Raw genomic sequence first — 27,250 nt, forward strand, 5'->3', positions numbered from 1 at the left:
GACCGCGACCCCTTCCCGGTCCTGCTCCTCTGGCGGTGCCCTCGAGAGTACCAGGATGGGTGGAGGGCGCGGTGCCAAGCCCCCATCCCAGTGCATACTTCCGGGTGCCCCAGTCCACCCCTGACTCCAAAATACAGTATCCAGGCTGACAGTCGATATATTCACGTGCCTCTTTTTAAAGGTTAAAAAAGTACACGCTCGTGATGAACAATGTAAATACAACAGCGGTGTTTGAAGGGGCGCGTGGAAGGCCCAGCCAACTCACTGTTTCCGATGAACACCCCTGGGGCCTGCTGGGCCTCCTTATTAAAAATAGAAATGGGGACATGCCCCCTGCCAGATCCCAGCCTAGTGGTCTGTCCGCAGATGTCTCCCTCCTAGCTAGCTCCTGGGACAGGAGCCCAGACTGGCCTCCTGAGATTTACCCCATCCCTGTCCGTGTCCCACCCTGGGGGGACTTGGGTGTCCCTGTAGGTCTGACAGGCAGAATCTGTCCCTTCTGCCTGGGGCTGGTGTCCCTGGGGCACTGGCCACCTCCCTCATCTTCCTTGAGGTGATGGTCAGGGTCTCTTTCCCAGAAAAAGAGAGGTGGGGGGAAGAGGAGAGAAGAGCAAAGCCAGGAGTCTTATCTGGGGCAGCAGGAGGCCCCACTGTGTGTCTCACGCTGGCTGGGGCTTATACCCTATTCACCCCGCTTCCCACTCCCTGATGAGGAAACAGCTCAGAGGGGAAGGGTGTCTGCCCCAGGTCATCCCACCAAGATTTAGCCCCCATCTGTTTGGCTCCAAAGTCCTTGCTTTTTCCTCTGTTCCACACACCCTGGGACAGGCCGGCCCTTCCAAAAAAGGAGAGGAATGAGGGTGCTTTGGAAGAGGGAATGCTGTCACTAAGCCTCTCTCTCCATTGTGCCCTCCAGGCAACAGCCAGGGCTTGTCTAAAGCCCAAACCAGACCCCGTACCCCAAACCCTGCCCTCGGCTCCTCATTGTCACGCTTGAAATAATCCCCATAGTCCTTGTGCCCTGTCCCCCCCATATGTTACCTTCCTCTGTCCTCTCCCTGCACGTGGCCCCGTGACATGGATCCTCCTGTCCCTGAAACAAACTACCTTCTTTCCCACCCCAGGGCCTGGGTACATCCTGTTCTTTCCATCTGGAAACTCTCCCCCCAGCTTGTGAAAAGGCCCCATCCCTCACTTTCTCCAGGTCTCAGACCAACCCTTCACTGGTCACTCTCTCGCCCTTACTTGTTCCTCCTGTATCCTTCTTAATCCGTATCTGATGTTCTATTATGTAATTAGTTGTGTATTTGCATTTTGTCTGCCCCACTCCACTAGAATGTTAGCAAACTGTGGGTGGCACTTTGTCCTGTTTCCCACGGTATCCCCAGCACTTAGAATGAGACTTAGCACACAGCGTGGGGTCAAGTCCCGTACCTGAATGAATGAATGAACAACAGTCCTGAATGTAGAATTGAAAATGTTCATATTCACAACTCAGAATAAACGTACCTCTCAGCTGGAGAAGGGGTGAGTCTCCTAGAGGGCAACAGGAGCCCCCGCCCCCTGGGGTGTTAGGGGTGAGGTAGATGGACTGTGGAATGTCAGGGATGAGCCCTCCCTTCAACCTCTCTGGCCTTGGGTGCGCATGCTTCCTCTAACACAAAACCCTCTTCTGGGGTCACCAGTAGAACTCCTCTTTATCCCACAAAACCCTTCCTAGCACTGCTCTTTCTCCTGGATAACAATTCACTGTTCTAGGTGAGATTTCCCCTCAGGGACCTTGGAGGTGCGGCTAGCCCACTCTCCCAAAGGCTGGGTTTGGAATGGGGACCAGAGTTGAAGGCAGGTGGTGGGCACTTCGGTTTTACTGTCTGATCTGCCTGTCCTGTTGAAAAAGCTTTGGGACCCCTCTCTGGGAGAAGAGGGAGGAGCGCTGCAGAATGCCCCAAGGGGGACACCAGTCCAGACCCTGCCTCCAGGGAGTGTGCACCCAAAGGGGTGAGGCAGTGGGAAAGCATTTCTTGCAGAACGGGAGGCAGTATGGTGGAGGGGACAATGCCTAGTGGGCAGGATGCTGCCACGTGGGCTCTGGCCCCTGGGTGAGTGTTGGTCCCAGGCCTGGGTGAGGTTTGGGGATGCCCACTGGCATAATTAAATTAATGGTTAATAATTATTCAGCACTTACTCTGTGCCAGACAAAGGATCCAAGTACTTCATAGATATGAACACTCCTAGGAAGTGGGGACCATTGATATGATCCCCATTTTACAGATGAGGAAACGGAGTCCCAAAGAAGCCAAGAGCCTTGCTGAAGATCACACAGCTGGTGAGTGGTGGAACTGGCATTCAAAAAACCCCCAAGGGGCACCCGAGGCTATGCCCCTCACCCCACTCATGTGTCCCCACAATGGAGGGTTGGCTGGAAGATTACCTAGCAAGTGCTCAATAAATGAATGAATTCAACAAATTTGTGCCCATTCAGAAATCTCTCTCCGGCAGCCTCAGCATCCACAGTCCCATCAGCAGGAAATGCTAGAATTCTGCCCCCCACCCCCCACATTGTCACCGTTCAGCGTGTTTCCATCCCCAGGGCCCCGTTCATGACAGCAGCAGCCTTTGCAAGGGGAACTCTACCACCCCATTCTACAGAGGAGAACGCCGAGGTGAAGAGGGAGCTAGCAACCAGAGCCCAGGACCTGCACCCTGCACCTCTCCAGACCTGCACCCTGCACCTCTCCAGACCTGCACCCTACACCTCTCCAGACCGCAGGCCCTGCCCGCTGCCTTTTTCAGACAGAAGCAGCCCTAGAAGGGCCGCACAGAAAGGTCTTTCATCTACACCTGCTGGTCAGGGCAGCGCTCGGCTACTGGCAGAGGCAAAGAGCCGGGGGTGGGGGGTTGAGGGGCGTTAAAAGGGCGAAGAGCTCATGGTTTTGGAACACGGGGGTGACAGAAAGCTGGGTGTTGGGGGGCAGCCAGAAGGAAGCGCTGGTGTGAAAGGGAAGGGGGCGGGGATGAGAACTTCAGCGCTTCCTACTTTTTCTTGCAGTGTCTGCGGCTTGAGAGGGAAGAGCGGGGCTCTGCCCGGAGATGCTATGTGACCTCTTGGGGGCCTGTACCCTTTCTGGAGCCACTGGTCCCCAGACTCTCTGTTTGGACATCATCCCCTCTCGGCCCCGGGGGCTGAGTGCATAGAAGGGGCTCTGCTGGAGGCGGGACCAGGGCACTCTCTAGACCGCGCGGTGGTGGTGGGGCAGGTGGACAGTAGTTGAACCCTTGAGTGGAGGGAGCAGACGCTGACGTCCTCTGGAGCCATCCAAGGCACAGAGTCAGCCCCGTGCTCTCTCAGGCCCCAAACTGGTCGTGGGCACAGCTGATCTGCCCCAAAGCTCACAGGCCCCCACCCGGAGGCCGAGGCCAGGCGGTGCCTCCTCCCGTCTGACTCCAGCCCCTGCAGGGACATCTCTGGATGGGAGCGAGGGAAGAACTTCTGTTCACTGAGGCCCTACTGTGTGCCAGGCTCTAGCCGAGTGCCTCACACGCTTTCTGACTGAACCCTCCCCACGGCGGATGCAACAGCAGCTCAGAGGGTGAAGCGGCTTTTCCGGAGTCACCAGCGCCTGAGTGGAATCCGGGCTCGGTAGCTCTGGCCTCCTCTCCCGCTCCCACTGCCTTGCTGATGGAGGCCTGCTGGGAGCAGGGGGCCAGGCCAGCCTGTGTGGGCTCCTAGGGCCCCAGGTTCCTGCTGGCTCTTGAATGCCTGCCTTCTCTGCAGGGACTTCCTCCATTGGCATCCAGGTGCTGAGTTAGAGGGTGAGGGAGGAGAGGGCGGAGGGAAGGATCAAAGGGAGGTCAGCTCAAGCCCTGGGAAGTCACCCCTGCTGGCTTTCTCCTGCAGGACCGAGGCTAGGGGGAGACTGTCAGTGGGGTCCAGGCTGCCTAGGGGCAGAGCCCAGCAGGAGAGCGTCAGCTCTGACTGCTGGACCACTGGGTGTAGGGGGCAAGCGTGGAAAACCGGAGTGGGACCTGGGTAAGGACAAGACGCTCATGACAAACTGCTGGGGACTTTTTGGTGCTTCATTTTCACTTCTCCAAAGTCCTCCTGCCGGGCCCAGGGGACTGGGTGGGGTTTTCCATGATGACTTCCTCCGCGGTTCCCCTCCTCTCCAGCTGGCTGGTTAGTCTGTCTCCTTCAAGCTCTTCCACTGCCCTGATGGGCCTGGGCTTTCCTGGAACCTCACGTGGGGCCTGTTCCAGGGGCCTCCTCTGGGGGGACACTGCTGGGGTTCTCTCCCTCAGAGACAGCAGGCACAGCTGCGTTCTCAGGGGCTTCTGGGGTGGGGTCTGTGGATGGAGCAGAAGAGACTTCATCACAGGGGCTGGGGGCTGAGCCGGCAGCGGGTCGGGGGGTCTGGGCCTTAGGGCTCACTTGTGGCTGGGCCTCATAGTTCACCTGTGGCTGAGCTGAGGAGTTCAGCTGAGGCTGGACCACAAAATCTGAATGTGGGGGGGCCACAGAATCCAACTGTGGCTGTGCTGTGGGGTCCGCCTGTGGGGGGGCCACAGAATCCAACTGTGGCTGTGCTGTGGGGTCCGCCTGTGGCTGGGCCGTGGAGGTCACCTGGGGTTGGGCCCCTGCCATAGGCCCTGGCAAAGTCTGACCCCCAGAATCCCCTTGGGTCTGTGGCTCAGCAGGTGTGAAGCTGGCGGGCCATTCTTCGCAGAGAGCGGCCGCGAAGGAGGAGATCACGGTGCGCAGCAGGGCCCGGAGGTCGGCACTGGCCAGGAGGCAGAGGAAGGGACTGAGGCAGCTGTTGAGCAGGACCAGGTAGTCGGAGTAGACCAGGGCTTCCCAGAGCAGGTAGCCGGGGTAGATGTCCCACAGGAAGGCCAGGTACAGCAGCTGTGCCAGGTGGTAGGGCAGCCGCAAGACCACGTAGGCCGACAAAATGGTCTTGGCCACACGAGCAAAGCCACGGCTGGCCGTGGGCCTCGGCTGGCGGCGGCAGCAGGTCTTGCAGGCGGCAGCCTGGGTGAGCACGTGGCAGACGAGCAGCAGGAGGAAAGGCAGGAATCCCCCCAGGATCTCGAGCATCCGCAGCGGCAGCTCCTCGCTGTCCCAGAAGTCCAGGCAGATGACCAGGTCATACCACCAGACGGCGGCCTCCGGGAAGACCAGCCAGGGCACACTGAAGAGCGTGGCCAGCACCCAGACCCCGGCGCAGACCCAGAGGGGCAGGCGGGCCGGGCGGTGCCCCGGGTACCAGTGTGGGCACAGGGCCAGCAGGCAGCGGTCCAGGCTGAGGGCCGCCAGCAGGAGGAGGCCGGAGGAGTAGGACACGCCCCACAGGAAGTAGTAGAAGCGGCAGGCCGCCGTCCCCAGCGGCCAGTGCCCTCCGCGCTGGATCTCCAGGATCTGGAAGGCCGCTGCCGCCAGGAACAAAAAATCCGAGAGGGCCAGGCTGAGCAGGAGCAGGGCAAGCCGCGTGCCCGCTCCCTGCCGAGCCTGCGAGCCAGCCAGCCACGCCATGAGCCCGTTGGCCGGCAGCCCCAGGAGCAGCAGGGCCACCAGGAAGACCGTGTCCCAGATGCCCTGGGGATAGTAGTCTTCATCGTCCAGCTCTGTGCGGGGCCCGAGGTCAGCTTCCATCACAGTGTCCGTCTGAGGTCCCCAGTGTGCTGTCGGCCGCAGAGCGGGGGCCTGATGAACCAATGAAATCATGAGGGACTGAGTATGAGAGAGAGGGTGCTGTGTTCTCTCCAGGTACGTCACTGTCCCTCTCTGAGCCATCGTCATCACCTTTGGGGTAGTTAGCCTCTGCCAGAGCCTTTAAGTAGATGACGGCACCTAGTCTTCATACAATCCATTTTACAGGTGAGGAGGGGAAGGTTCAGAGGATCGGTGACTTGCCCAAGGTCAGAGGTAGGACAGAGGCACCAGGCCTGAACCTCAGACCTAATCATTCTGCCACACGGAATCCCAGCGTGCCCAAGTAGACTTGGCTTGCAAACATATTTTAAAAGCTGGTGAATGTTTTCTTCAAATGAAATATTACAGGGGAGCTCCCAATGAACTAGAAGGGAGTGCTCAGATTAGAGGAGGGGGAGCACCCCTGGGGCTCCAGGGAGGACAGTTTGTGCAAACGGCTTGGTCACATTGCTGCAGGCCCCTTCCCATCTGGTATCCTGGGGTTTGAGGGTTTTAAGATTCCCAGAGGGGGAGGCTCAGGGCCCCATGGGCCCGTAGCAGTCCCAGGAGCCTGGGCCAGAGAAGGCCCGTCCCCCCAGCAAGTGCGGTTCACGAATTCAGGGGGAGGTCTGCAACTCAGGCCAGGACCTGTCCTGGAAGCAGCTCGAGCCTCTTCATCATCCTCGACTCCCACCTGTGGCCCTGTCCACATTCTCACAGCTCAGGCAGAAAGCGGTCCTCTGAGGCCACCAGACAGGGAAGGAGTTGGGGGCTCAGCAGCGTGATGACGATAGGGTGGCTGGGACCCAGAGGCCTGATGCCGCTCCCTCTCCGCCCCCACCTTCCCTCACGGGCAGAGGGAGTTTCCCTCCGAGGGTGGAGAGAGAGCTGGTGGCAGCGCTGAGTCAGGGGAGGAAGTAGATGCCCCCCAAAGGCTGGCTCCTGCCTGTGGCCCGCGACTCCAGCCCCTCGGCTCTCCTCTCCCCTAGGGCTCTTCCTCAGGCAGACCCTGCTCAGCAAGCTCCAGCCTCTACTGGATCAGAGCCCTGGGCTCCCCTGAGCCCCAGTGGGTGAGGCCTGGCTTACCTGTGCGGTGCGGGCTGCTGGCCGGAAAGAGCAGGGCGTGCCTGCCTGCACAGTGGTCCCGCCATCCGCAGGGCCCCACGCCGGCGGGGCCTGCTGCACGGTGCCAGGCGGCGCTAAGGCGGCGGGCCTGAAACCCAAGCTGAGAAGACATCAATCATTCATGGGGCTGCTCGCTGGGAAACCCTAACCCCGGCTTAGCAGAGCCGAGTGACCAGCCAGGCCACCCCATCCCTGACAGAGCCAGATGGCTAAAACTTTCTCACCCTGGCCCTGCTGCCTCCGGGCAGGCTCTGGGTACCCCCCGCCCCAGCCCATGGTCCACCTCCTCTGATATCTCCCCCATGTCCCTCACTCTGGCATCAAGCCCTCTGCGATCTGGCCTCGCTTCCTCAATTTCACACACCCTCCACTCCGGCCACGATGTACCCCCCGAGGGGCTGCAGTGGGCAACTCGTCCTATCCTTTCCCACCTCCCAGCTTTTGCCCACACTCTGCCTCCTGACATGACTTCCCTTGTCCTCTCTTAGCTAAGTCCTGCCCATGTCATGCAACTGGAGTTGGGGACTGGAGTCGAGAACAAAGAGTTCCCGACTCTTCAGCAATATGGTCCCCATTTTATAGACAAGGCGACTGAGAGGTGAAATTGCTGGGCCTCCCAGCTCATGAGTGGCAGAGCCAGAGTCCGATGCTCCTTGTGACCCCGTGTCCTGGCACCGCTGTGACTGAGGACAGTTCTCTTCACGCAGCTGGCTCTGCCCCCAGGCAGAGGGCTGGGATTAGGGCCTGGGCTGCCTGCCTCACTTACCCTAATCCCCCTCAAGTCTCATCCCAGGCCATCAGCTCTCACCGTAGGGGTGCATAAGCAGCTTTATGGTTCCTGAGAGCCAAGGGTGCTCCCTGGAACTGCATCTCTGAGCCCCGGTGTCCCTCCCCACATGGCCACAGACCAGGCGAGGGGGCAGCATGGCCCAGACCAGGCCCCTGGCCCTCAGAAGCCTCCTGTGGGGGTCGGGCCTTCCAGGAGTGGTGCTGAGGGCCTCCCCTTGACCAGGAAGAGGAGCAAGAAAGAGAGGGGGCTCCGAGGGTCACGGAAGGGTGCTGGCAGTTCTCAGGAACAGACCCCCATCCCGGGCCCCGAGGCCCCAGGGAGCAGCAAGAACCCCTCTGGGACTGGAGAAGGACAGGGGGAGACAGGTCCTGCAGCCTCTGAGCCAGCTTCCCGTCGCCAGTCCCACCGGCATCGCCCCATCCCCCAGCACGATGCTGCTCAGAAGACCTACGGGCCCCTACTCAATCGCATCTTCGGGAAGGTCAGGGGGGCCTGGGCAGGGGACGGGGGTGGGGGTGGGGCGGGGATCACACCTGTGCCCTTGGACTTAGCCCACCCTGTCCCTGGTACTCAGGCCTCCTGCCACCTCTGCTCCAGACCCAGGAGCCTGAGCCGTAGGGGCAGGGTTTCTGCGGTTTGGGGGAAGGGTTGGGGAGTGGGCAGAGCTAGACTTCAAACCCAGCATTCTGTGAGAGCTCTGGGCCCCAGGAGCGGGAAGGGGGGGTGGTCATCTCTTCTCTGGGGGCCTATGGGACTTCAGCTGCCTTCTCCTGCCCTGGTGGGACTGGCCCTGCCCAGGCCGTTGTGGCCCAGGGCTGGAGGAGGAAGGATGGGCCCCAGGGACATGCCGGACTGTGCCTCTGCAGGACCGCGAGCTGGGCCCTGAGGAGCTGGATGGTGAGTGGCCCTTCCTGGGGGCAGTGGCGGGTGGGAGGTATCCCTGAGCCGGGCTGCCTGGGCCTGACGTCCCTCCCCTGCAGAGCTGCAGGCCGCCTTCCAGGAGTTTGACACTGACTGTGATGGATACATCGGCTACCGGGACCTGGGCGCCTGCATGCGGACGCTGGGCTACATGCCCACCGAGATGGAGCTCATCGAGGTCTCCCAGCACGTCAAGATGCGGAGTCAGTGGCTGATCCCCCACCGCCCCAGGGCGGGGTGGGGCACGAGTCACCTGGCTTTGTGCCGAGGCTGGGCAGCCCTGGGCCTCTCTGAGTCTCATGGTTTGGGGGATGACGAGGGGGTGGCGGGAGGTGGCTCTGGGAGTCCGCGGGGGTGATGGTGGGAGTGTGCGACGGTTTCTAGGGCATTTTGACCGTCTGACATTAGCTTTGGCAGATGCAGGGGTCGTGAAAGGTACCAGTGATCCAAGAGACCCTTGGGGCTCAGCTGAGGACCCCCTCTGTCCTGTGATACATGTGGTAAAATGCTCCCTGCTGGTACTAGGCAGCTGGCTCTCTGTCTCTGTCTCTCTGACTCCCGAGGCCCCTGAAAAGAACCTCCTGAGGTTCAGTGAGGCCTAGTGTGACCAAACCCTGGCCTTTCCTTGTGGTTAAGTGTCGGATGGACAGGCACTTGTGATTATCATTAGCTAATTTGTCAAATATCAGATTCCCTTCATTCCAGGACACCTGCCTTTGCTTTTTCTATGGTTTCTTACAATTGATGTGAACATTAAGTGCTATGCTTCTTTTCTTTCCCCCAAAGCTGCTATTTGGCTATTGGTGCTTTTTACAATTAGAATCAAGGAACTACATGGGCATGCTCCTTAAAGGGTATTTATTGCTGCCAATGGGGTCCCAGCACATGAGAGCCATGAACTGCAACCCCAATAGCATGCAAGAGTGGGTCCTCTCATCCTCGCCCCAGGATGAGGAAGGAGGGTTCATGAGTCACCCAAGGCCATGCCCCTTTGGCGGCAGAGACAGAGTTTGAACCTGGGGCTGCCTGGTTCCAAACCTTGGTCTCCTTCCCCCACACTTCGGTGCTTCACTGAGAGCACCCAAGCACCTTGCCCCGTCATCCCCATGGAGAACGGGGCTCCCACCTCCTCCCCCCTCCCCCCTCCCCCCTCCCCCCAAGGGCTTGGATGCAGAGCTGGGGAGAGGCTGGTGCTTGTGACACTTGTGACGTCCCTCCTCGGGCCCAGCCCTCTCCATTGTGATGCTCTGCCTGGGTCCGCAGTGGGTGGCCGCGTGGACTTCGAGGAGTTTGTGGAATTGATGAGCCCAAAGCTGAGGGAGGAGACGGCGCACATGTTGGGGGTGCGGGAGCTGCGCATCGCCTTCCGAGAGGTGTGGAGAGTGGTCGAGTCGGGTGCTGGTGGGTGGCTGGACAGCAGACTTGCTGGTGTCCCATCCAGGCCAGAGAGACGGGGACCTCAACCTCTGGAGGCCCACAGCCCTGCAAATGGTGGGGCTAGGGCCAGGGAGGGGTTGGAGGGGGTCCAGCTCACTCTCAGCTGTGGGATCCACCCAAGGAGACTTCCTGGAGCAGGGGGAGCCTGTGTCTCGGCCTGGGAGGAGGTGGAGGGTTTGGATGGGCGGAGGTGGGAGCATCTAGGCACAGGATGTGGCACGATGGAGACATGTCCAGGCAGAGCCAGCTTTGGGTGGGAGGGGCTGAGCCCTGCTGGACCCTAGTTCGACAGGGACAGAGATGGACGGATCACAGTGGCAGAGCTGCGACAGGCAGCCCCGGCTCTGCTGGGGGAGCCACTGGTGGGTCCTGAGCTGGATGAGATGCTCCGAGACGTGGACCTCAATGGGGATGGCACCGTAGACTTTGATGGTGAGTCTCCTTCCCAGACAACCCCACCCCGCCAGCGCCCAGGGGGAGCCCAGCATTTCCTGCGATTCCTGACCAGGACTGGCCCAAGCCCAGCCCCTTCTTTCCTCCAGAGTTTGTGATGATGCTTCTCACCCACTGAGGCTCCAGAAGGGAGAATGTGTTGGCCCTCTGGCCCCAGGACAGCAGGGCTCATGCTGTACACCCTCCCCATGAAGCCCCAGAATGGAAGAGACCCAGCAGCTCCCAGGCTTCTTCGGAACCTGGACAACATCTGGCTGGAGAGTTGCCTTGTGATGTCACCCACCCACCTACATCCTCACCTTCCTCCCACCTGAGCTGCCTGGAGGAAACCTGCATCCAGTGGCCTATCATTCTCCAGTATGAGCAAGATTTGGATCTCTCCAGACCCTTGGGAGGTAGCAAGCTCCCTGGCACTATAGCATTCAAAGACAGGGGGACAGAGTTGGGGGGATTCTGGTAACATGGCGAATGGGGGGCGTGGCTGGGTGCCTCCCACTACTTGTGTAAAAATGTTAAAAAGAAAAAAAAAAGCTTAACTTGAAAGAAAGCCAGGGATAACCCCCGGTACTAAAGACAAAGCAAGAACTCAGAGCTGGGTGGGGGAGAGAGGGGACACCATGGGGGCCTCAGCCATGGAGAGGTTCGGGAGCCTGGGCTCTGCCACTTATGAGTGACAGAAGACCTGTAAGAGGCTGAGGAACAGAACACGAGCCCGAGTACCTTCCAGGGTCTCAAAGGGCTACCCTGTTCTTGAAAAGGGGATCAAAATATATTTCCACCTACCGGCCTGAGGAAGTGGCAGGGCTCCAGGTGTCCAGGGCCTTGAGTGGAAAAAGCTGCCCTAAGGAACCTGACACTCAGGCTTGCACATTAGGCAGGAAGGCTGAAGAAATAGGGAGAAACTACTGGAAGGGCAGTCTTCAACCCAGGACACAATGGACTTAAACAAACAACAACCGTGTCACTTCCGAAGATGAACTCGTGACAAAAAATTACAAACCACGTAAGAAAACAAGTCACCATGAGGGGGACTAGGCAGATGCAACAAACAGGAGAGTCAGCACCCCAAAATATAATAGGACAATCTGAAAGGGACCATAAAGTAAATGCAAACAAAAATGAGATAAAAGAAGGGAGAGAGGCCAATATGCAGTAGCAGGATAGTCTGAAACAGAACAGGAAGATTAAAAAGAAAGACCCAATAGAACTTCTAAAAATAAAGGATATAGCCATTGGAATGAAAAAAAAAAAAAATCAAGGGATAAGTTAAACAGCAGATTAGACACAATTCAAGAGAAGATTAATGAACTGGAAGCTACATCTGAGAAATCACCCATAAGGTAGCACCGAGGGATAAACTAATGGAAAATATTACAGAGTGGTTAAAAGTCATTAGGAGTCTCCGAAGGAGAAATTACACAGAGTGGGCAGGAGGCAATACTCAAAGACATGATAGCTGAAACTTTTCCATAAAGGCTTCCACAAAGACAAGCACCCAGATCAAAGGTACCCACTAGAGCCTGAGAAGGAGAAATAAAAACAAATGTATATCTAGATGCATTCTGGTGGAACTGCAGAACACAAAAGGAAAACCCTATAAACAATCAACTTGAGACAAAAGTCAGATGACTTACCCAGGAACAGCAATTAGGCTCTGCGAAGACTTTTCGTTGGCTACAGTAAATGCCAGAAGACAATGAAATAAACTGTTCATCATGCAGAGGAGAAATGATTGTCAACCAAGAAGCCTACACCTCACTGAATCATTATTCAAGAATGAAGGTGAAAACATCTACTTTTTTCAGGAAACAAAGGCTGGGAAGAGTTTCCCACCCACATGCTCTCGTTGAAGGGATGGCTTCAGTAAGAAGGAAATTCAGACCAGAACGAAGGCAGAGTATGTACTAAATTATGGTCAGGAAAGCGATCAGTAAACATATTGGTGGATCTAAAGAAGCATTAACTGTAAAAAAAAAAAAAAAAAGTTAATTTGGAGGATTTTAAAAATAAAGGAGGGACTAAAATAATAGACGAAATAAAATGGAAGATGGGAGGGGATACTTTAGACATGCTGAAATCTTTTTCTCGTCTTTCCTAGAGGAGGATAGATTCACTGATCAGCTTTAGAATTTGTTAACCATTTAAAGGTAATCATTAATGTATAGAAAGAGAGAGAGAATGCTTTGTTCAAGAGTCAAATCCATAGAGGGAAAGTGAAGAATTCTTTTTTCTTTTAAATTTTATTTATTTATTTGACAGAGAGAGAGAGCAGAGTGGCAGGCAGAGGGAGAGGGAGAAGCAGGCTTCCTGCTGAGCAGGGAGCCCGACGCGGGGATTGATCCCAGGACCCTGTGATCATGACCTGGGCCAAGGCAGACGCTTAACCGACTGAGCCACCCAGGTGCCCTGAAATTGAAGAATTCTCGATTGAACCAGTAGAAGGCTACAGAAGAGGGAAAAAAGGTAAAGAAAAACAAAGTCCATGAAAACATTAAAACAGAAGGTAGGAAAGGGTGCTCAGTAGCTCAGCCAGTTGAGCATCCAACTCTTGATCTCAGCTCAGGTTTTGATCTCAGGGTCATGAGGAGTTCAAGCCCTGAGTTGGGCTCCACGCTGGGCATGGAGCCTACTTTAAAAAAAGACACACACAAAAAAACAGAAGGTAGGGATAATCCTTAAAAAATAAGAATTCCAGTAATTATGAGTAGATTAAGTTTTTGGTTAAAGTGTCTCAGCCCCAGAGGAAAGTTTCAGTATGAGACTGGTTTTCCTGTAACTGACAGAGATCCCAAATAACAATGCTTTAAAAGGATAGAAGTTTATTAAGTGAAATCCAGCTGTATGGTCTTCAGGGACCCAAGCTCCTGTTAGCCTTCCTGCCATTTCTGAGGTATGCCCAAGTTTGTTCATTTTCCAGGTGGCAGGTTTGGAGGCAGGAACAAAGGACAAAGGCGCACAAAGAATGTGAACCAGTCATACCCCATTAGGTAGGGCTCCTCACCTGGTACACATAGCTGCAAAGGATGCTGGGAAATGCGGTCTTTATTTGGGGCGGCCACATGCCCAGCTAAAGACCAGAGGTCCTTCTACTGTAAGGGCAGAGAGCAGACACCAAAGGGCAGATACTAGGCTCTTCCCCACAGCTGAGTGCAGGATCTAAGAGCATAACAAGAATCGAAAGGCCGAAAGTGATGACTTGGAAAACAGATTTACTAGGAGAAAATGAACCAAAGGAAGCTCGTATAAATACAGGCTTAGCAGACAGAAATGGGCTACGAGGCAAAAAGCATTAGGGATAAAATGAGTCACAATTCACTGAGGAAATCTAATGTTCCTCGTCTGGACACAACTATCGATATATTTTTTTTTCTTTTTTAAAAAAATTATTTATTTATTTGAGAGAGAGAGAGTGAGAGAGAGAGCACGAGAGGGGGGAGGGTCCGAGGGAGAAGCAGACTCCCCGATGAGCAGGGAGCCCGATGCCGGACTCGATCCCGGGACTCCAGGATCATGATCTGAGCTGAAGGCAGTCGCTCAACCAACTGAGCCACCCAGGCGCCCCTCGATGTATTTTTCAACGAAGAAAGAAGTTACATTTGGAGTTTAGATATTCATTATTCCCTGAGGATAGTGTTAGTGTCAATCCAGTTTGGATTCCATAAATTAACCAGCAAAAATCAAGCACATTGGTCCTGTTGAGACTTTAAATGTGATTCAGTGTTCTGTCAGTGTGTTCACATAGACCAGGGATTGGTCGACTTTTTCTGTAAGAGGCCAGACAGGGTAGATTTTAGGCTTGGAGGACCATATGGTTTCTGTCATGACTGCTCAGCTCTGTATCCCCAAGTAGCCATGGCCAACACAGAAACCAATAGGTGTGGCTGGGCTGGGAATTTAGTAATTAATTGACTAAGCTTGATTCACTGACACTGAAGTTTGAATTTTATCAACTTTTATGGGTCATGAAATTGTATTCTTCTTTTACTTTCCCCCCCCCAACCATTACTAAAATGTAGAAACCACTTTTAGCTTGGGGACCATGTCGTGTCTGTGGGCTATCACTTGCTGACACCTGCAGTAGTCTTATAATACGGAGACTCACAACTTCCGGAATAACTTCCTGTTTAGTTAAGATTGTGGAATGACAGAAAGTTATGAGCATAGTAGCAACTCTGTATTAATTGCCTATTTGCTCACAATGAATGGTTTCCATAATTTTCCTTTTTCTCTGTGTTTGTTCTGATTATATTCATTGAAATGTAATTTTATGTCTGATTAGTCTGGTAATACAGATTGTGGGCTTATATTCTATATGTCTTTTTTTATTTCACTTTCCCAGGTTTTATTTTATCTTGCCAAAGTACTGGTCCATGATGGATTAGAAATGAAAACTGGTCCTTTACCAGAGCTAGTTTGAGAACCACTGATTTAGGAATTCCTGCATCCAACTGGTGCCCTTAAAAGTGCCTTGACTGGGGGCTGAGGGGCTGAGGGTGGGAAGTCTGGGTGGGCCAGGAGAGCAGGTCTGGGGGTTAATTCTTTCAACAAAGTCACAGAAACCTATAGATATTGTTTTGGCTGCTGCAGACACAGTGGAGGCCAGGCCGCATCTCTTCTCAACTGCGCTCATGGTTTACTGTAAACATCTAAGTATATGAACAAGATCTACCTCAGCCCATAGTCCTTCAGCCAGCCCCTTGGGTGGTCAGCTGGGGACACCCGTGCTCTGTATCCTCTCCTCTCCCTCCCACACCCAGGTGTCATGGAAGCCTTGGGTTATGTTCCTAACTCTGCCCTTGCGTGAATCAGTCTTTCTGGACCTTGGTTTCGTCATCTGTAAAATAGGGCAAAGGTGGTAATTATCAGAAATCACCTGTGTTAAGTGCTTAGCACAGGACCTGCTGCCTTCTAAGAGCTTGATAAATGGTAGCTATTAGGATTATAGATTTCAGGGTTCTCGAAGATTCTATTTCCTGGCTCTCAAGATTCTGAGATGCTTGGGTTTTCCCAAAGTCTGAGATGGTCTGTTTCCAATGTTCTGTGGTTCTAAGAGTCTTCGATCACTGAGGTTCTGTGATATGGGCCCTGTTTCCCATTAGTCTTTGCCCCTACTTCTCCCAATCCCAGGACTTGGGAAGTAGGCCAGTGGGCGGAGAGGGCTGGGCTGCAGCCTTGTCATGGCCCACATTCAGAGCTGGCTGTGGCAGCCCAGGGCCCCAGAGCCAGGCTGCAACCAGGATACCAGCCTCCAGGCCCCAGGCCTGCGTCATCTGAGTGCCCTTGGCCAGGGCCTCCAGGTAGAGAATGGGCAGGGCCAACTCTGCTAAGGGCTGAGGGAGATGGGAGGCTGGAAGGACCTCCAAAAGGCTTGCAGGACAGAGTCCCGAGCCCAGCTCTGCCCCAAAAGCGCAGGAGCAAGTCTTAGGAGCATCAGGACTGTCACGGGTACAATGAGAAAATGGGTGGTCCTGGAGCCCCTCAGCTCCATCAGCCCGTTCCTCAGTTTTTGCGGGAGGGGGGCTGTGGCCAGGTTGGTGGGCTGGGCAGGGCTGGTGGGAAAGAAAGATCAGTGGTCTCTTCTGGAATGAAGTACATTCTTTTATTAGCACAAGACACCACCAACCCAGCAGCCCCAGGGCCCGAGAATAAGTTAAGGCACACAACAGGCCAGGGGCGACTTTTCCAGGCCTGGGTATTGGGCAAACTTCCTGAGCAAACTTCCGAGGGGGCTGGGGGCTCCCGGGTCCCGGAGTTCTGCCCTGGAGATGAGGGAACCAGAGCGGGGCGGACCCGAGGAACGCCCCCTGGGGCCGCTCGGAGACGAGGCTGGTTCCCGGGCGCCCGCCCGCGGCTCACTTCTCGAAGTAGGGCAGGTAGAAGAACTGGAAGCCCCGGTGGCCCTTGACCGCGCAGTAGATGAAGATCACGTGGTAGACTGCGGGGCGGGGCCGGTCAGCGCCGAGGCCCCGCCCCGCCCCGCCCCGCCCCGCCCCGCAGCCCTTTCGCACCTCCGGGAACCAACAACAGGAAGCCGGGCACGAAGAAGATGGCGCTGGAGACACCTGCAGGAGGAGGGGCCGAGTCAAGGATGGGGGGCACGGGGCGGGGCTCAGGGGTCCCTGCCTGGGCTAGTCTCTGTCTGCGGTAGAAGGGACCGTTTCCTGCTAGGAGGGTGGAAGCAAACTTCCGAGGGGGCTGGGGGCTCGCGGGTCCCCGAGTTCTTCCCTTGAGGGGACCCCCGCTGCCAGCGGAGGTAGGAGGGGACGCTCACCTGGCGAGGGGGCCACCTCCAGTCCCACGGCGATCAGGATCAGCACTGCACACAGATGGAGCCGCGAGGGTGAGGGCGGGAGGAGGGGGCAGGCGCTGGGGGCAGGGCGGGGACCTCCACCCACAACCCCCAGCAAGGCTTAGGCCCTAGGAAGAGTCCCCCACCTGAGCTGAAGGTTCCCTAGCCAGAGACCCTTCCTGGGAAGCTCAGCAAGCTCTGTGTTTTCAGAGCAGGGCACCCGGCAGGCCTTGGGAAATATCCGAAACCAGATTTGTCTCTGCTCCTTGATGTGGCCTTTCAGTCAATCAACAAATATTTATGGAACACCTGCCGTGTGCCTGGTACCGAGAATCCCACAGGGAAAGGCAAATGAGGTCCCTGCTCTCATGGCCCTTCCCTAGTGGCACAACCAACAAGAACCTCCAAGCTACAGCCCCAGTGATCAGGCTGTGGAAAGGCCAGATCAGGCAGCATGGGAGCCTGGGGCATCAGGGAGGGCTTCTCGGAGGTGGTGGCGACGAAACTGAGCAGGGGTAGCAGTACCAGCAGCAGGTAACATTTAGTTACCACGTACCAGGTGCTGCCAGGCACCGGGCTGAGCCTGTTACCTGCACTGCTTTATTATCAATGTGACTGAATGAAACAGGTATGATCATCCCCATTTCACAGAAGATGAAACTGAGGCACAGAGAGCTGCATTCAGAAGGAGGTGATCTGACTCGAGGCTTTGCTGTGGGCATCATGTGGGCAGAAAAGGAGAGGAGTGCTCCAGACAGAGGGAGCAGCATGGCAAAGGCCCAGCGTCTGGAGGGAACTTGGGGCTTTCTAGGAGCTTCCAACTTCTGGCAAGAGTGGAGAGGCAAGAGCCCAGGCTTGAGGTGTTTGGCAGGGCCTGGAGATCCGGTGAGGGATGTGGACTTTGGCTGAGGACAGTGAGTGTTGGGGAAGTCATGGCTGGATCAACTTTTCAGACCCAGAGAGAGTCCTGGGTCCCCAGTTAGAAGATGGGATTGGGGGGGAGGTGGGGGACCCGGGCTCTGCAGCAAGGAGGGCCATATAGCACAGAGGCTTGAGGGGCCACCATGGACTGCTATGGGATTTGTGCCCTGCACAGAGCACCTCAAAAAGGGTACGGATTGGGGCTGATATGCTACGTGCCACCTTGGCTTAGGGCTGGGGGCCCTGCCCACTCAGAGGAGGCGTCTTTTTCTAATTCCTCCAAAGGCCTTTTATAGGTCTACGGCGGCCTCCAGGCCTGGTACTGTCCTTGATGTGGGTTTAAATCCCAGCTCTACTTCCCAGCTGAGGTCTGAGCAAGTCCCTTTACCTGCCTGGGGCTCTGTCCTCACTTCTGAACCAGGATGGTAATAATGCTTGGCCTCACGGGTACTGAGAGAATGAAAGGGGGTAAGGCAGGTGGCCAGTGTGACCAGTGCCCAGCTTGCAGTGGCTGCTGGAGAAGCAATGACTCCCTTCCCCCACACACACCTGCACACAGACACCCAGAGCTGAGGCAAAGCTGCTGCTCAGCTTTTTGGCCAGGGGTCTCTGATCATCCCGGAGCAGGGAGAGCAGCTGCCACAGCCGGGCTGTCCTTATGGGTCCCTCTTGATCCCAACCCTGTCCTTTCTGGGGATCCTGAGGCCTCAGCCCCATAGAATGAGTCCAAAAACATCTGGCTGCGAGATCTGCCTGCTCTGGGCTTCAGTTTCCCCACCTGGGCAATGGATGTGCACAGCGCGGGGCAGGGAGAGGTCCTCATCTGCGCTCAGACTCCAGAGAAGGGGAAATGACAGGTGCTCTGGGGGTAGGGCTGGCAGGGATATCTCTGAGCACCTGTCCCTACACAGGTTCTGGGTCATGGCCCTGCCTCCCTCTTGTTGTGTGACCTCTGGGAGGCAGGAAAATAAGCCTCCTCTGCACCTGGCTCGAAGTAGACACAGAATAAATGGTGGAGCTGTTACTCTTCTGCTCCCTGATGGATTACATGGGCTTAGGGAGAAAAAAAAAAGAAGAAGAAGAAGAAGAAAGAAGAAAAAAAAGTTTGGAGCACCAAACCAAGTTCCATTTTCAATTACGTGTAATTTCCTGGCTGTGTGACCAGGAGACTGGGCCCACTCCTCCCAAGGCCTCAGTTTCTTCACCTGTAAAATGGGCGTGGGGTGATGGCAGCCAGCTGCCTGCTCAGGATGCAGGGAGGCTCAGTGTGCCAAGGGGGATGCTGAGCCGGCACAAAGGGACACCGGACCCCTCCTGGGGGTAGGCAGGGAACCCTCAGGGCACTCACCCAGCCCCAGCAGCAGGAGCAGGAAGGAGGCCAGCACTACCCGGCGGTTCTTCTGGATCAAAGGGTGTTGAGTCCAGCTGGGTGGCGGGACAGCAGAATGGGTGTGAGAGGTGACAGGAGCCCAACTCCCTCCTGTTACCCTTCCCCACCCAGAGGACTGAGGGAGAAAGCCCAGGCCGCCTGTTCTGGGGCACAGAGCACAGGGGGCTTAAGCAGGGCAGGGTCTCACCTGCAGCAGGCATGGTAGGAGCGCTGGGTGCTATTGCTGATGGTGCTGAAGGACCACTGGGAGCTGCGGATGGACGTTCGGCTGGAATCCCTGCAGGCCAGGTGGGCCCAGTGAGAGGCAGAGGAAGCAAGGAAGGGGTCATGATGACGTGGTGGGGGATGGTGCAGGGACTAGGGCTGGGTGTTCCTGCCAGATGAGGGCACTGAGAGGGGACAGGGTGACAAGGAATTCAAAGGCTGGGGGGGTCTCTGCAGGACTGAGGGTGGAGAAAGGCTGAGGATTCAAGCTAGGGATTCCTGTAGGACAGGTGACCTGTGGGGAGGTAGGGGCCAGACCAGGCTGGGGGGTTTCTTCAGGATAAAGAGCCTGGTAGGGGTGGGTGGGTGTGCCTGGCACTGGGGTAGGGTGACGCTGCAGGACAGGGGAACCCATGAGGGGAGTGGGGATCAGGCTAGGAATCCTTGTAGGACAGGATGTGAAAGAGCTGACTGATGTGAGGTGGAAGACTGGCCAGGGACCCGGGGGACAGGAGCCAGAAGCATAGGGCTATAGAGGTACAGGGTGGGTCCCCACCTGGCCCTGACCTGGTGCTGACTCCCCCATCCGGCTCCGGAGAGGCCTGGGCTCCGTCCTCATCGTTCTCCAGGTTCTATTCCAGAACACAGGGCTCAGAGGGGTTATTGGGCCCAGGCCCTTCCTACTCCCCTCTCAGGGAGAGGAGGAGAGCAAGCCCACACAGCTGTTTGCCTGGCCGCCTGACAGCTGCTCACCTGGCCCTCCACCCTCCCGCAAAACAGGTTTGATGATTCACAGAAACCGAAACCCAGGTAGGAGGTGGGTGCTGGGGGCTTCGGGGGTTAGGGGGTGGCAGGAACCACAGGGGCTGGTTGAGGGCTCCTCGCATGGGTCTCAGGGCCAGAGGTTCTCCCAAGTTTGGGAGTCAGGGTGGACCTTTCGGAATGGCATTTCAGGGGCCCAGTATGGAGGTTCTGGATTTGGGGTACCAAGGAAGGGCAGAAGCCCATGGTTTCCAGGTTTGGGGCACAGGAATCTGGTACACGTCTCCAAAAAAAAAGAATCCTAGAGTTGGTGGAAGTCCTCTAGGGAGAATGGAGATTTCTAGTTTAGTGGGAGGTCTGGATCAGGTAGAGAGCTCTCCAGCCCAGGGGGATGGGGTAGGGGGTGGGGGTTAGGTCGGTACCCAGGATGGGTGGGGACGCCGGGTGGGATTTCCAATTGGGGCTAGGAGACTTGCTCCCGGGTTCCGGTTCTGGGCTCTCCAGTGGTGGCTGGGGACCAAAATCAGAGCTGAGAGGGTCTGGGCAGGGCCCCGGATCAGTGGCCACGTAGGCTGGGGCCTCTAGACAGATTTTCCCTTGAGTTGGGGTTCTCCAGGGTCCGGCCTGGGGTCCCGCCCGGACTCGGGCTGGGGTTGAGGTGGGCCGGACCGTTCACCTGGTAGCGCAGCCGGGACTGCTTGTCCTCGTCGGCCACCTCGAACCGGGCCCGGCGCTCGAAGTGCAGCGGCCCGAAGCGGGCGACCCCGCTGAATTCGGGCCCCGGGCCCGCGTCCTCCAGGGACAGCTCGAAGGCGTCATCGATGCTGAACTGGGGCCGGGTGGCGCTCATGGCCCCCGCCCGCTCAGGTGTCCCTCGCCGCCGCCATCCGTGCCCGCCTGCCCCTAGCGCCGCGGTCCCGCCCCCGCACGCAGGCCCCGCCCCGGGCCATAGTCTTGGGAGCGCGACTGTCCGGCGCCCCGGCCGAGGCCCCGCCCTCACGTAACGGCCCCGCCCCTGCTCGCCCGCAGCAGGCCCGAGCTGCCGAGCGCCGAGCGGACCAGTGGGCGGGGCCTCCTTTGGGGACTGCACAGGAGCCGCGGCGCCTCCCAGCGGCAGCCTTCGTGAGCCACAGCGGGATTGCCTAGGCAATTCCCAGGTCTGTGTCGGGGGCTTGGAGGGGTAGCTAGGGCGCCAGCCTCCCAGGCCCGAGATGGGGCCTTCCGCATCCCAGCCCGCGCCTCGAGTGCCAAGGAGACTCCTGGGACCAGACTGTGTCCCCACCCTGACTCACCGCTGATCTGCACGGGATGGGTATTCTCACCACCGCAGATGTGGAAACTGAGGCTCAGAAAGCTTATGTGGCTTCTACTCCTCCAACCCAGTGTCTACTCAGCAGCCAAAGTGATCTTTTAAAATATATCTGATCTTTTTCTCTGTGTGTTATTTTTTTAAAAGATTTATTTATTTATTAGAGAGAGCGTGAGGGCGAGAGCAGGGAGAGGGGCAGAGGGAGAGAGAGAGAGAGAGAGAATCCACAAGCAGATGCCGCTGAGCGAGGAGTCCCAGGTCGCCTGATCCCAGAACCCCGAGATCATGACCTGAGCAGAAACCAAGAATTGGCCACCTAAGGACTGAGCCACCCAGGTGCCCCTCTCTGTGTGTTATTCTTAAGTAAAAAAATAATAATAATAAATTAAAAAAATTTTAAGTATGAGGCTAAGTCACTCTGTATAAAACCGTCCCTTGGTTTTCCATTTCGGTTGGAATGATATCTGAGCTCTTTTTGACTAAGGCCCACAAAGCTGTGAATGCTCTGGTCCTTGTCTACCTATCCAATCTCATCAAGCCTCCTCTGCCCCTCTTTCACCCACTCTGCAACACAGGCCAAACTATTCTCACCTTAGGACCTTTGCACATGCTGTTCTCTATACCTGGAAAGCACTTAACCTTGCTCTTTCACAACTGGGTCTTTATCATCTGTGTCCCCGTTCAAATGTCACCTCTCACGGGTGCCATCCCTGACTATGCAATCTAAAGTCAGTTTCACATTACACAGCACTTACCTGAACTTCACTTATTTTACACGGTTTTATTCTCCACTGTGTCCACAGTGCGTAGAACAGTGTTTGGCACTGAGTAGAGGCTTCTTAAATATTTGTGGATGAAATGAATGAACGAATGCGGTGCCAAAATCCCAAATGCTTACGGGTGGTAGAATTGGGGACCCAAGCTCACCTAGCTCCCGGGGTGCTCATCCTGCACCCACCACGCTTCATTGTATGACCTCACGGACAGAGTCAAATCAGTCCTACTTTTCAGTTTATGACACATCACCACTAAGAACCGGGGCTGTCAGTGTGTGCAGTCAGCTTCCCTGCACCCTGCCCGGTTCTCTACTACATGTGGCTTGGCTCCTATGTGGATGTTTGCAATCTGCAAACATGGTGTCGTGTATAAAACTCATTCTGTTGTTTACATTTTTGCATTTTTTACACTCAACACTCATGGTTTCCATATGCGTCTCATTCGTTGCTTCTACCAGTCGCATACAGCGTACCATGTTGAGCATTCAGCAAGCACGTTTATTACCCGCCACACCCTTCAGCGATGCACACTTAGCTGGGCCCTGATGCCCCTGTCACATCAGTGCCAGGAACACCTTCATGCTACCTCCTTATGGGTGGTGGGAGAATTCTTGAAGCAGGACTTCCAGGCTATAGGGTACATGCACCCTTGACTTCACAAAGCACCCAAGATGCTCTCCCGGGTGGCTGGATGAATTGTCACACTCACCATGAGGGTTCCGGTTTTCTCTTAGCCCTTGGTATTCCAGCTTTCAAATGCTTACTAATCTGATGAATCTAAAGTAGTTCCTAATTTCCATCTGGGTCCTCTGACAACTGGGGAATTTGAATAGCTCTTCATGGACTTGGCAGTCGTGGTGGTTCCCTCTTCTGCGAACTGTCTGTTCATATCCTTTGTCTATTTTTTTCTGTTGGGCTTCTAGCCTTCTTTCTGCTGATCTGCACGTCTCTACGTGACTAAGTACCAATGCCTTGGAGATGTGCAGATCTCTTCCCTGGCTCTGTCTCCTTACTTTGTCTAAACTTCCCTTAGTTAACAATGCTCGGAGTCCTGGGGTGCAGTGCGGGCTGAGGCCCACGTCGCTCCTGGGCATTCTCGGTGAGTGCAGCTTTGGCTTCTGCTGGGCCCCAACCAGCGGATGATGGGGGCTCTCAGTACCAGCGCTGCCCAGGAGTGGCTACTGGGATGGGCCTCTACCTCCTCTCCCATGCCCGGCACTCTTCCTCTTTGACCTGCAGGGGGTGCCCCAAGAACTCTCCCTGGGCTCATCTGAGAAACCTGCTGCAGAGGATTCCCGAGGAGTTCAAAGACTTTCTGCTACGGGACTGCCCAGCGTGCTTGAAGTCCTGACTGTTTTGCCAGCTTCTGTTTCAGCTGCTTTCTTTCTCATTGCCACATATGCCTTCTCCAAATGAGGCTTCTTCAAATGAGGCTGCAAGGGGATCCGCACCCCCTTCTACTCAGTTCACACCGTGACAACTCGAATTCCGGCTCTCTCCACATTTCTCTTTGAGGCCTTCTCTGCAGCCGGTGGTTTCAAAGGACAAGGACCTAAGACTTTCCATGAACATCTAACCCTTCTGTGTGTCTCTGCTTCATACTTTCTCATTCGTATGCTTCTGCTTTTTGTGTTGCAGAGCTCCTCCTACAAGTATGAGAAGAAAAGAAAAGAAAGAAAAAGAAGAGAGAAAGAGAAATAACCGCTGGCCCAGGGTGGAGATGCCCACGGGGCAGTTTCCTGTTGGACCCAGTGTGAGGAAAACCGCTCAGAATCCATGTCTTCGGGAGCTTTTGAAACACACCAGTGGCAGCACACGGGAGGAAGACACTGGCAGGAGGCACATCGAACCCTCACCTTCTAAGGACATGTCACTGGAGGATGGACAGAGGGCGGTGGGCGAGGTTATCGGGAAGCGGTGCCCAATACCTCACTGTGTGCCCGAGTTCCATCGCGAGCAGGACCAGACCAGAAACTGCATAGACTTCCAAGAAACATGGTCTGTTTGGCATGCTCGTGAGTCATTTGACCCACAGTATACATGTGACTGAAACCTTGATTCGTGATTTTCTACAGCATATCACTAATCGGCGAAAGGAAGAGTGGGATTTTTCAGTCCACTTTTAAACTCAAAATTATGCCTCTTTAACATTCGTTAAAAACGATATCATGTTTTCTTTCTTTCTTTTTTTTTTAAAGTTTTTTTTTAAAGATTTTATTCATTTATTTGACAGAGAGACACAGAGAGAGATGGAACACAAGCAGGGGGAGTGGGAGAGGGAGAAGCAGGCTTCCCGCTGAGCCGGGAGCCCGATGCCGGCCTCGATCCCAGGACCCTGGGATCATGACCTGAGCCGAAGGCAGACGCTTAACGACTGAGCCACCCAGGTGCTCCGATATCATGTTTTCTTGCCCCCACCCCTGGAGGAAAAGTATTGTGCAAGAGGTTGGTTTTTTTTCTAATTAATTAATTCATTATTTTTAAAGAGTTTATTTTATTTTTATTAAAAAAATTTTTTTTAAAGATTTTATTTATTTGACAGAGAGAGCACAAGCAGAGGGAGAGAGAGGGAGAAGCAGGCTCCCTGCTGAGCAAGGAGCCCGATGTGGGACTCGATCCCAGAACCCTGGGATCATGACCTGGGCCGAACGCAGCCGCTTAACCGACTGAGCCACCCAGGCGTCCCTAAAGAGTTTATTTTTAAGTAATCTCTATACCCAATGTGAGGGTCGGATTTGCCACCCTGAGATCAAGGGGTCCCGTGCTCTATCAACTGAGCCAGCCAGGCGCCCCTGTAAGAGGTTTAAACTTACTTTTCCTCAAGGGTCAGCCCTGGTCTGACTTCCAGTCAGAAATGGGTTAAACTGGAATGTGTTTTGTTTCTGTCTTGAACGGGTCAGCCCAGAAGAGTTTTTTTTTTTTTTTAACACTCCTTATTTATTCTCGTTCCAAACCTTAGTCTTCTGTTTTTCTTTAAATTTTATTTTTTTTAATTTTTATTTTCTTAAAGATTTTATTTATGTATTTGAGAGAGAGAAAGAGAGAGAGGGAGAGAACACAAGCAGGGGAAGGGGCAGAGGGAGAGGGAGAGGGAGAAGCAGACTCCCCACTGAGCAGGGAGCCCGATGGCGGGCTCCATCCCGGGACCCTGGGATCATGACCTGAGCCGAAGGCAGATGCTTAACTGACTGAGCCACCCAGGTGCCCAGTCTTCTATGTTTTTACAGGGCACCTGACATAAGTCCCTTTACCTTGAGGCCTGGTATCTCCAACCTGATCTGGAAGTGTGCTTCCTGAGAGAGAATTTCACCCTTCCTAATAGTTTCCTCATCTTTCTGGGCTTTTTCTCTGTCGAAGCCGAGGGGCAGCTGGACATGACACATCTGTTGTGTAAATCTAGGATCTCTTCGTGGTATAGTACTTGGTATTCCTTAGCTTCCTCTAAATTCATACTCAAGGCCAACTCAAAAAACAAACAAAAACCTGGGAACACACATGGAAAATGGAAACTGTTCCTGTTTGGTTTCCTCTTTTTGTCTGTTTTGCTCACAAGTCATGTTGGTCTGATTGTTGGCAGTATTGCCTGAGTGGTGTGTCTGGTCCAAATAAAGGTAGCTGCTGAACACGGCCTGGGTTGTTTTGTGGAAGAGGGGCTAGAGGGCCCAGGTTTCTCTCACAAAGAATTAGACATACACTTCAAAGGCAAAGAGGTAGATCAAACCATTTGAAAGCAAAAGTTTATTGTGTTTCCTTCCAAAGTTTTGTGAATTTACAAGAAAGAAAGAAAGAAGAAAAAAAAGAAAGGATCAGAGTTTACAGACTGCTCAGTTCAGGCTAAGAAGGCAAAAGGGGAGAGCTTGTGGCCACTGGGTCCCCCAGCAGACACACACTAACATTTGAAACAAACTCCCCCAGATTTGTTTACTGCTTTCAGAGACGCTGCGTTCCTTTACACACCATCTCTCACCATATACTTGGGTCATTAGTCAAATCACTGGAATGTGACAGAGGTATTTTGGGTTTGGTTTTATTTTGTTTGCCCCTGCTATAAAATGAAAATTTCAGTTTGTTTCTGAGAAATAAATTGGTCAATAAATTCATTTTGTTTTGCTTCTACTTTACACACGAAGATTCATTAAAAGAAAAAAAAAAGATCCTCAGTTTTATAGGTTCAAGTCCATCAGGTTTGTGCTCTTTGAGTTTTGTTTGAAGTGTTTTCTCACCCCAAGATCACAAAGATATTCTCCAACATCATATTCTCCAGGCCTGAGAGTTTTACGATACAGAAAAGTGTTGCTACAAGGTAGTTCACTGACTCTGGAGCCAAACTGCCCTGGAATTCGTCTTCTTACTAGTGCTGGGATTTTGGAGGGCCAGGGTGAGGGTGAAAAATTTAAGGGGCCATCAAAAGACCAAGCAAGATCAATAATACTTTAATGTACTATTTTTAAAAATAAAATTTAAGGCAAAAACACATGATGAACAAAATATCAAAATTTTATTTTATTTATTATTATTTTTAAAAGATTTCATTTATGTATTTATTTGAGAGGGGAACTTGGATGGTTCAGTTGGTTAAGTGTCTGACTCTTGGTTTTGGCTCAGGTCGTGATCTCAGGGTCCTGGCATGGAGCCCTGTGTCAGCGACCTGCTCAGCAGGGCATCTGCTTCTTCATCTCCCTCTGTTCTTCCCCCTTGCTTGTGCTCTGTCTCTCTCTCTCTCTCAAATAAATAAATAAATCTTTAAAAAGTTTAATTTTTAATTGTCAGAAAATACACATAAAATTTACTATCTTAAACATTTTTTTTGTTTTAAAGATTTTATTTATTTATTTGACAGAGAGAGAGACAGCAAGAGAGGGAACACAAGCAGGGGGAGTGGGAGAGGGAGAAGCAGGCTTCCTGGCTGAGCATTGGGCTGACCAGGGAGCCCGATGCGGGGCTCGATCCCAGGACCCTGGGATCATGACTTGAGCCAAAGGCAGACGCTTAACGACTGAGCCACCCAGGTGCCCCTTACTATCTTAAACATTTTTAAGTGCACAGTTCAGTAGTGTTAAGTATATTCACATTGTTATACAACCAATTTCTAGGACTTTTTCATATTGTAAAACTGAAATGCTATACTCATTAAACAACAAATCTTCATTTGCCTCTCCCCCACCAACCACCATTCAACTTTGC

At 54.2% G+C, this 27,250-nt stretch overlaps 3 protein-coding genes across 5 annotated transcripts; 1 reads left to right on the plus strand and 2 right to left on the minus strand.

The window, feature by feature from the left end:
- Window positions 1–4,237: 4,237 nt before the first annotated feature.
- Window positions 4,238–5,839, minus strand: GPR152 (G protein-coupled receptor 152). The gene has a single exon (XM_032415040.1). The coding sequence runs from the start codon at window positions 5,795–5,797 to the stop codon at window positions 4,238–4,240; it is 1,560 nt and encodes a 519-aa protein (XP_032270931.1). The 5' UTR covers window positions 5,798–5,839.
- Window positions 5,840–6,692: 853 nt separating this feature from the next.
- Window positions 6,693–11,705, plus strand: CABP4 (calcium binding protein 4). The gene is made up of 6 exons (XM_032415041.1): window positions 6,693–8,085; window positions 8,471–8,501; window positions 8,585–8,728; window positions 9,789–9,898; window positions 10,247–10,394; window positions 10,505–11,705. Exons 1-6 carry the CDS (start codon window positions 7,711–7,713, stop codon window positions 10,531–10,533), a joined length of 837 nt encoding a protein of 278 aa, XP_032270932.1. The 5' UTR covers window positions 6,693–7,710; the 3' UTR covers window positions 10,534–11,705.
- Window positions 11,706–15,995: 4,290 nt separating this feature from the next.
- Window positions 15,996–20,906, minus strand: TMEM134 (transmembrane protein 134). 3 transcript variants are annotated; one of them, XM_032414192.1, is made up of 7 exons: window positions 20,658–20,906; window positions 19,787–19,851; window positions 19,203–19,292; window positions 18,974–19,050; window positions 16,687–16,731; window positions 16,424–16,477; window positions 15,996–16,350 (listed from the first exon to the last, which is right to left on the minus strand). In XM_032414192.1, the coding sequence occupies exons 1-7, from the start codon at window positions 20,829–20,831 to the stop codon at window positions 16,268–16,270; spliced, it is 588 nt and encodes a 195-aa protein (XP_032270083.1). In that variant the 5' UTR covers window positions 20,832–20,906; the 3' UTR covers window positions 15,996–16,267. The 3 variants fall into 3 exon arrangements, with proteins under 3 accessions (XP_032270083.1, XP_032270085.1, XP_032270084.1); XM_032414194.1 differs by lacking the exon at window positions 19,787–19,851 and having other exon boundaries at window positions 20,658–20,893; XM_032414193.1 differs by lacking the exon at window positions 16,687–16,731 and having other exon boundaries at window positions 16,018–16,350.
- Between the last annotated feature and the right edge of the window lie 6,344 nt (window positions 20,907–27,250).

The sequence above is a fragment of the Phoca vitulina genome, unplaced genomic scaffold (genome assembly GCF_004348235.1).
Source record: "Phoca vitulina isolate PV1807 unplaced genomic scaffold, GSC_HSeal_1.0 scaffold16, whole genome shotgun sequence".
In the NCBI taxonomy this organism is placed as follows: domain Eukaryota; kingdom Metazoa; phylum Chordata; class Mammalia; order Carnivora; family Phocidae; genus Phoca; species Phoca vitulina.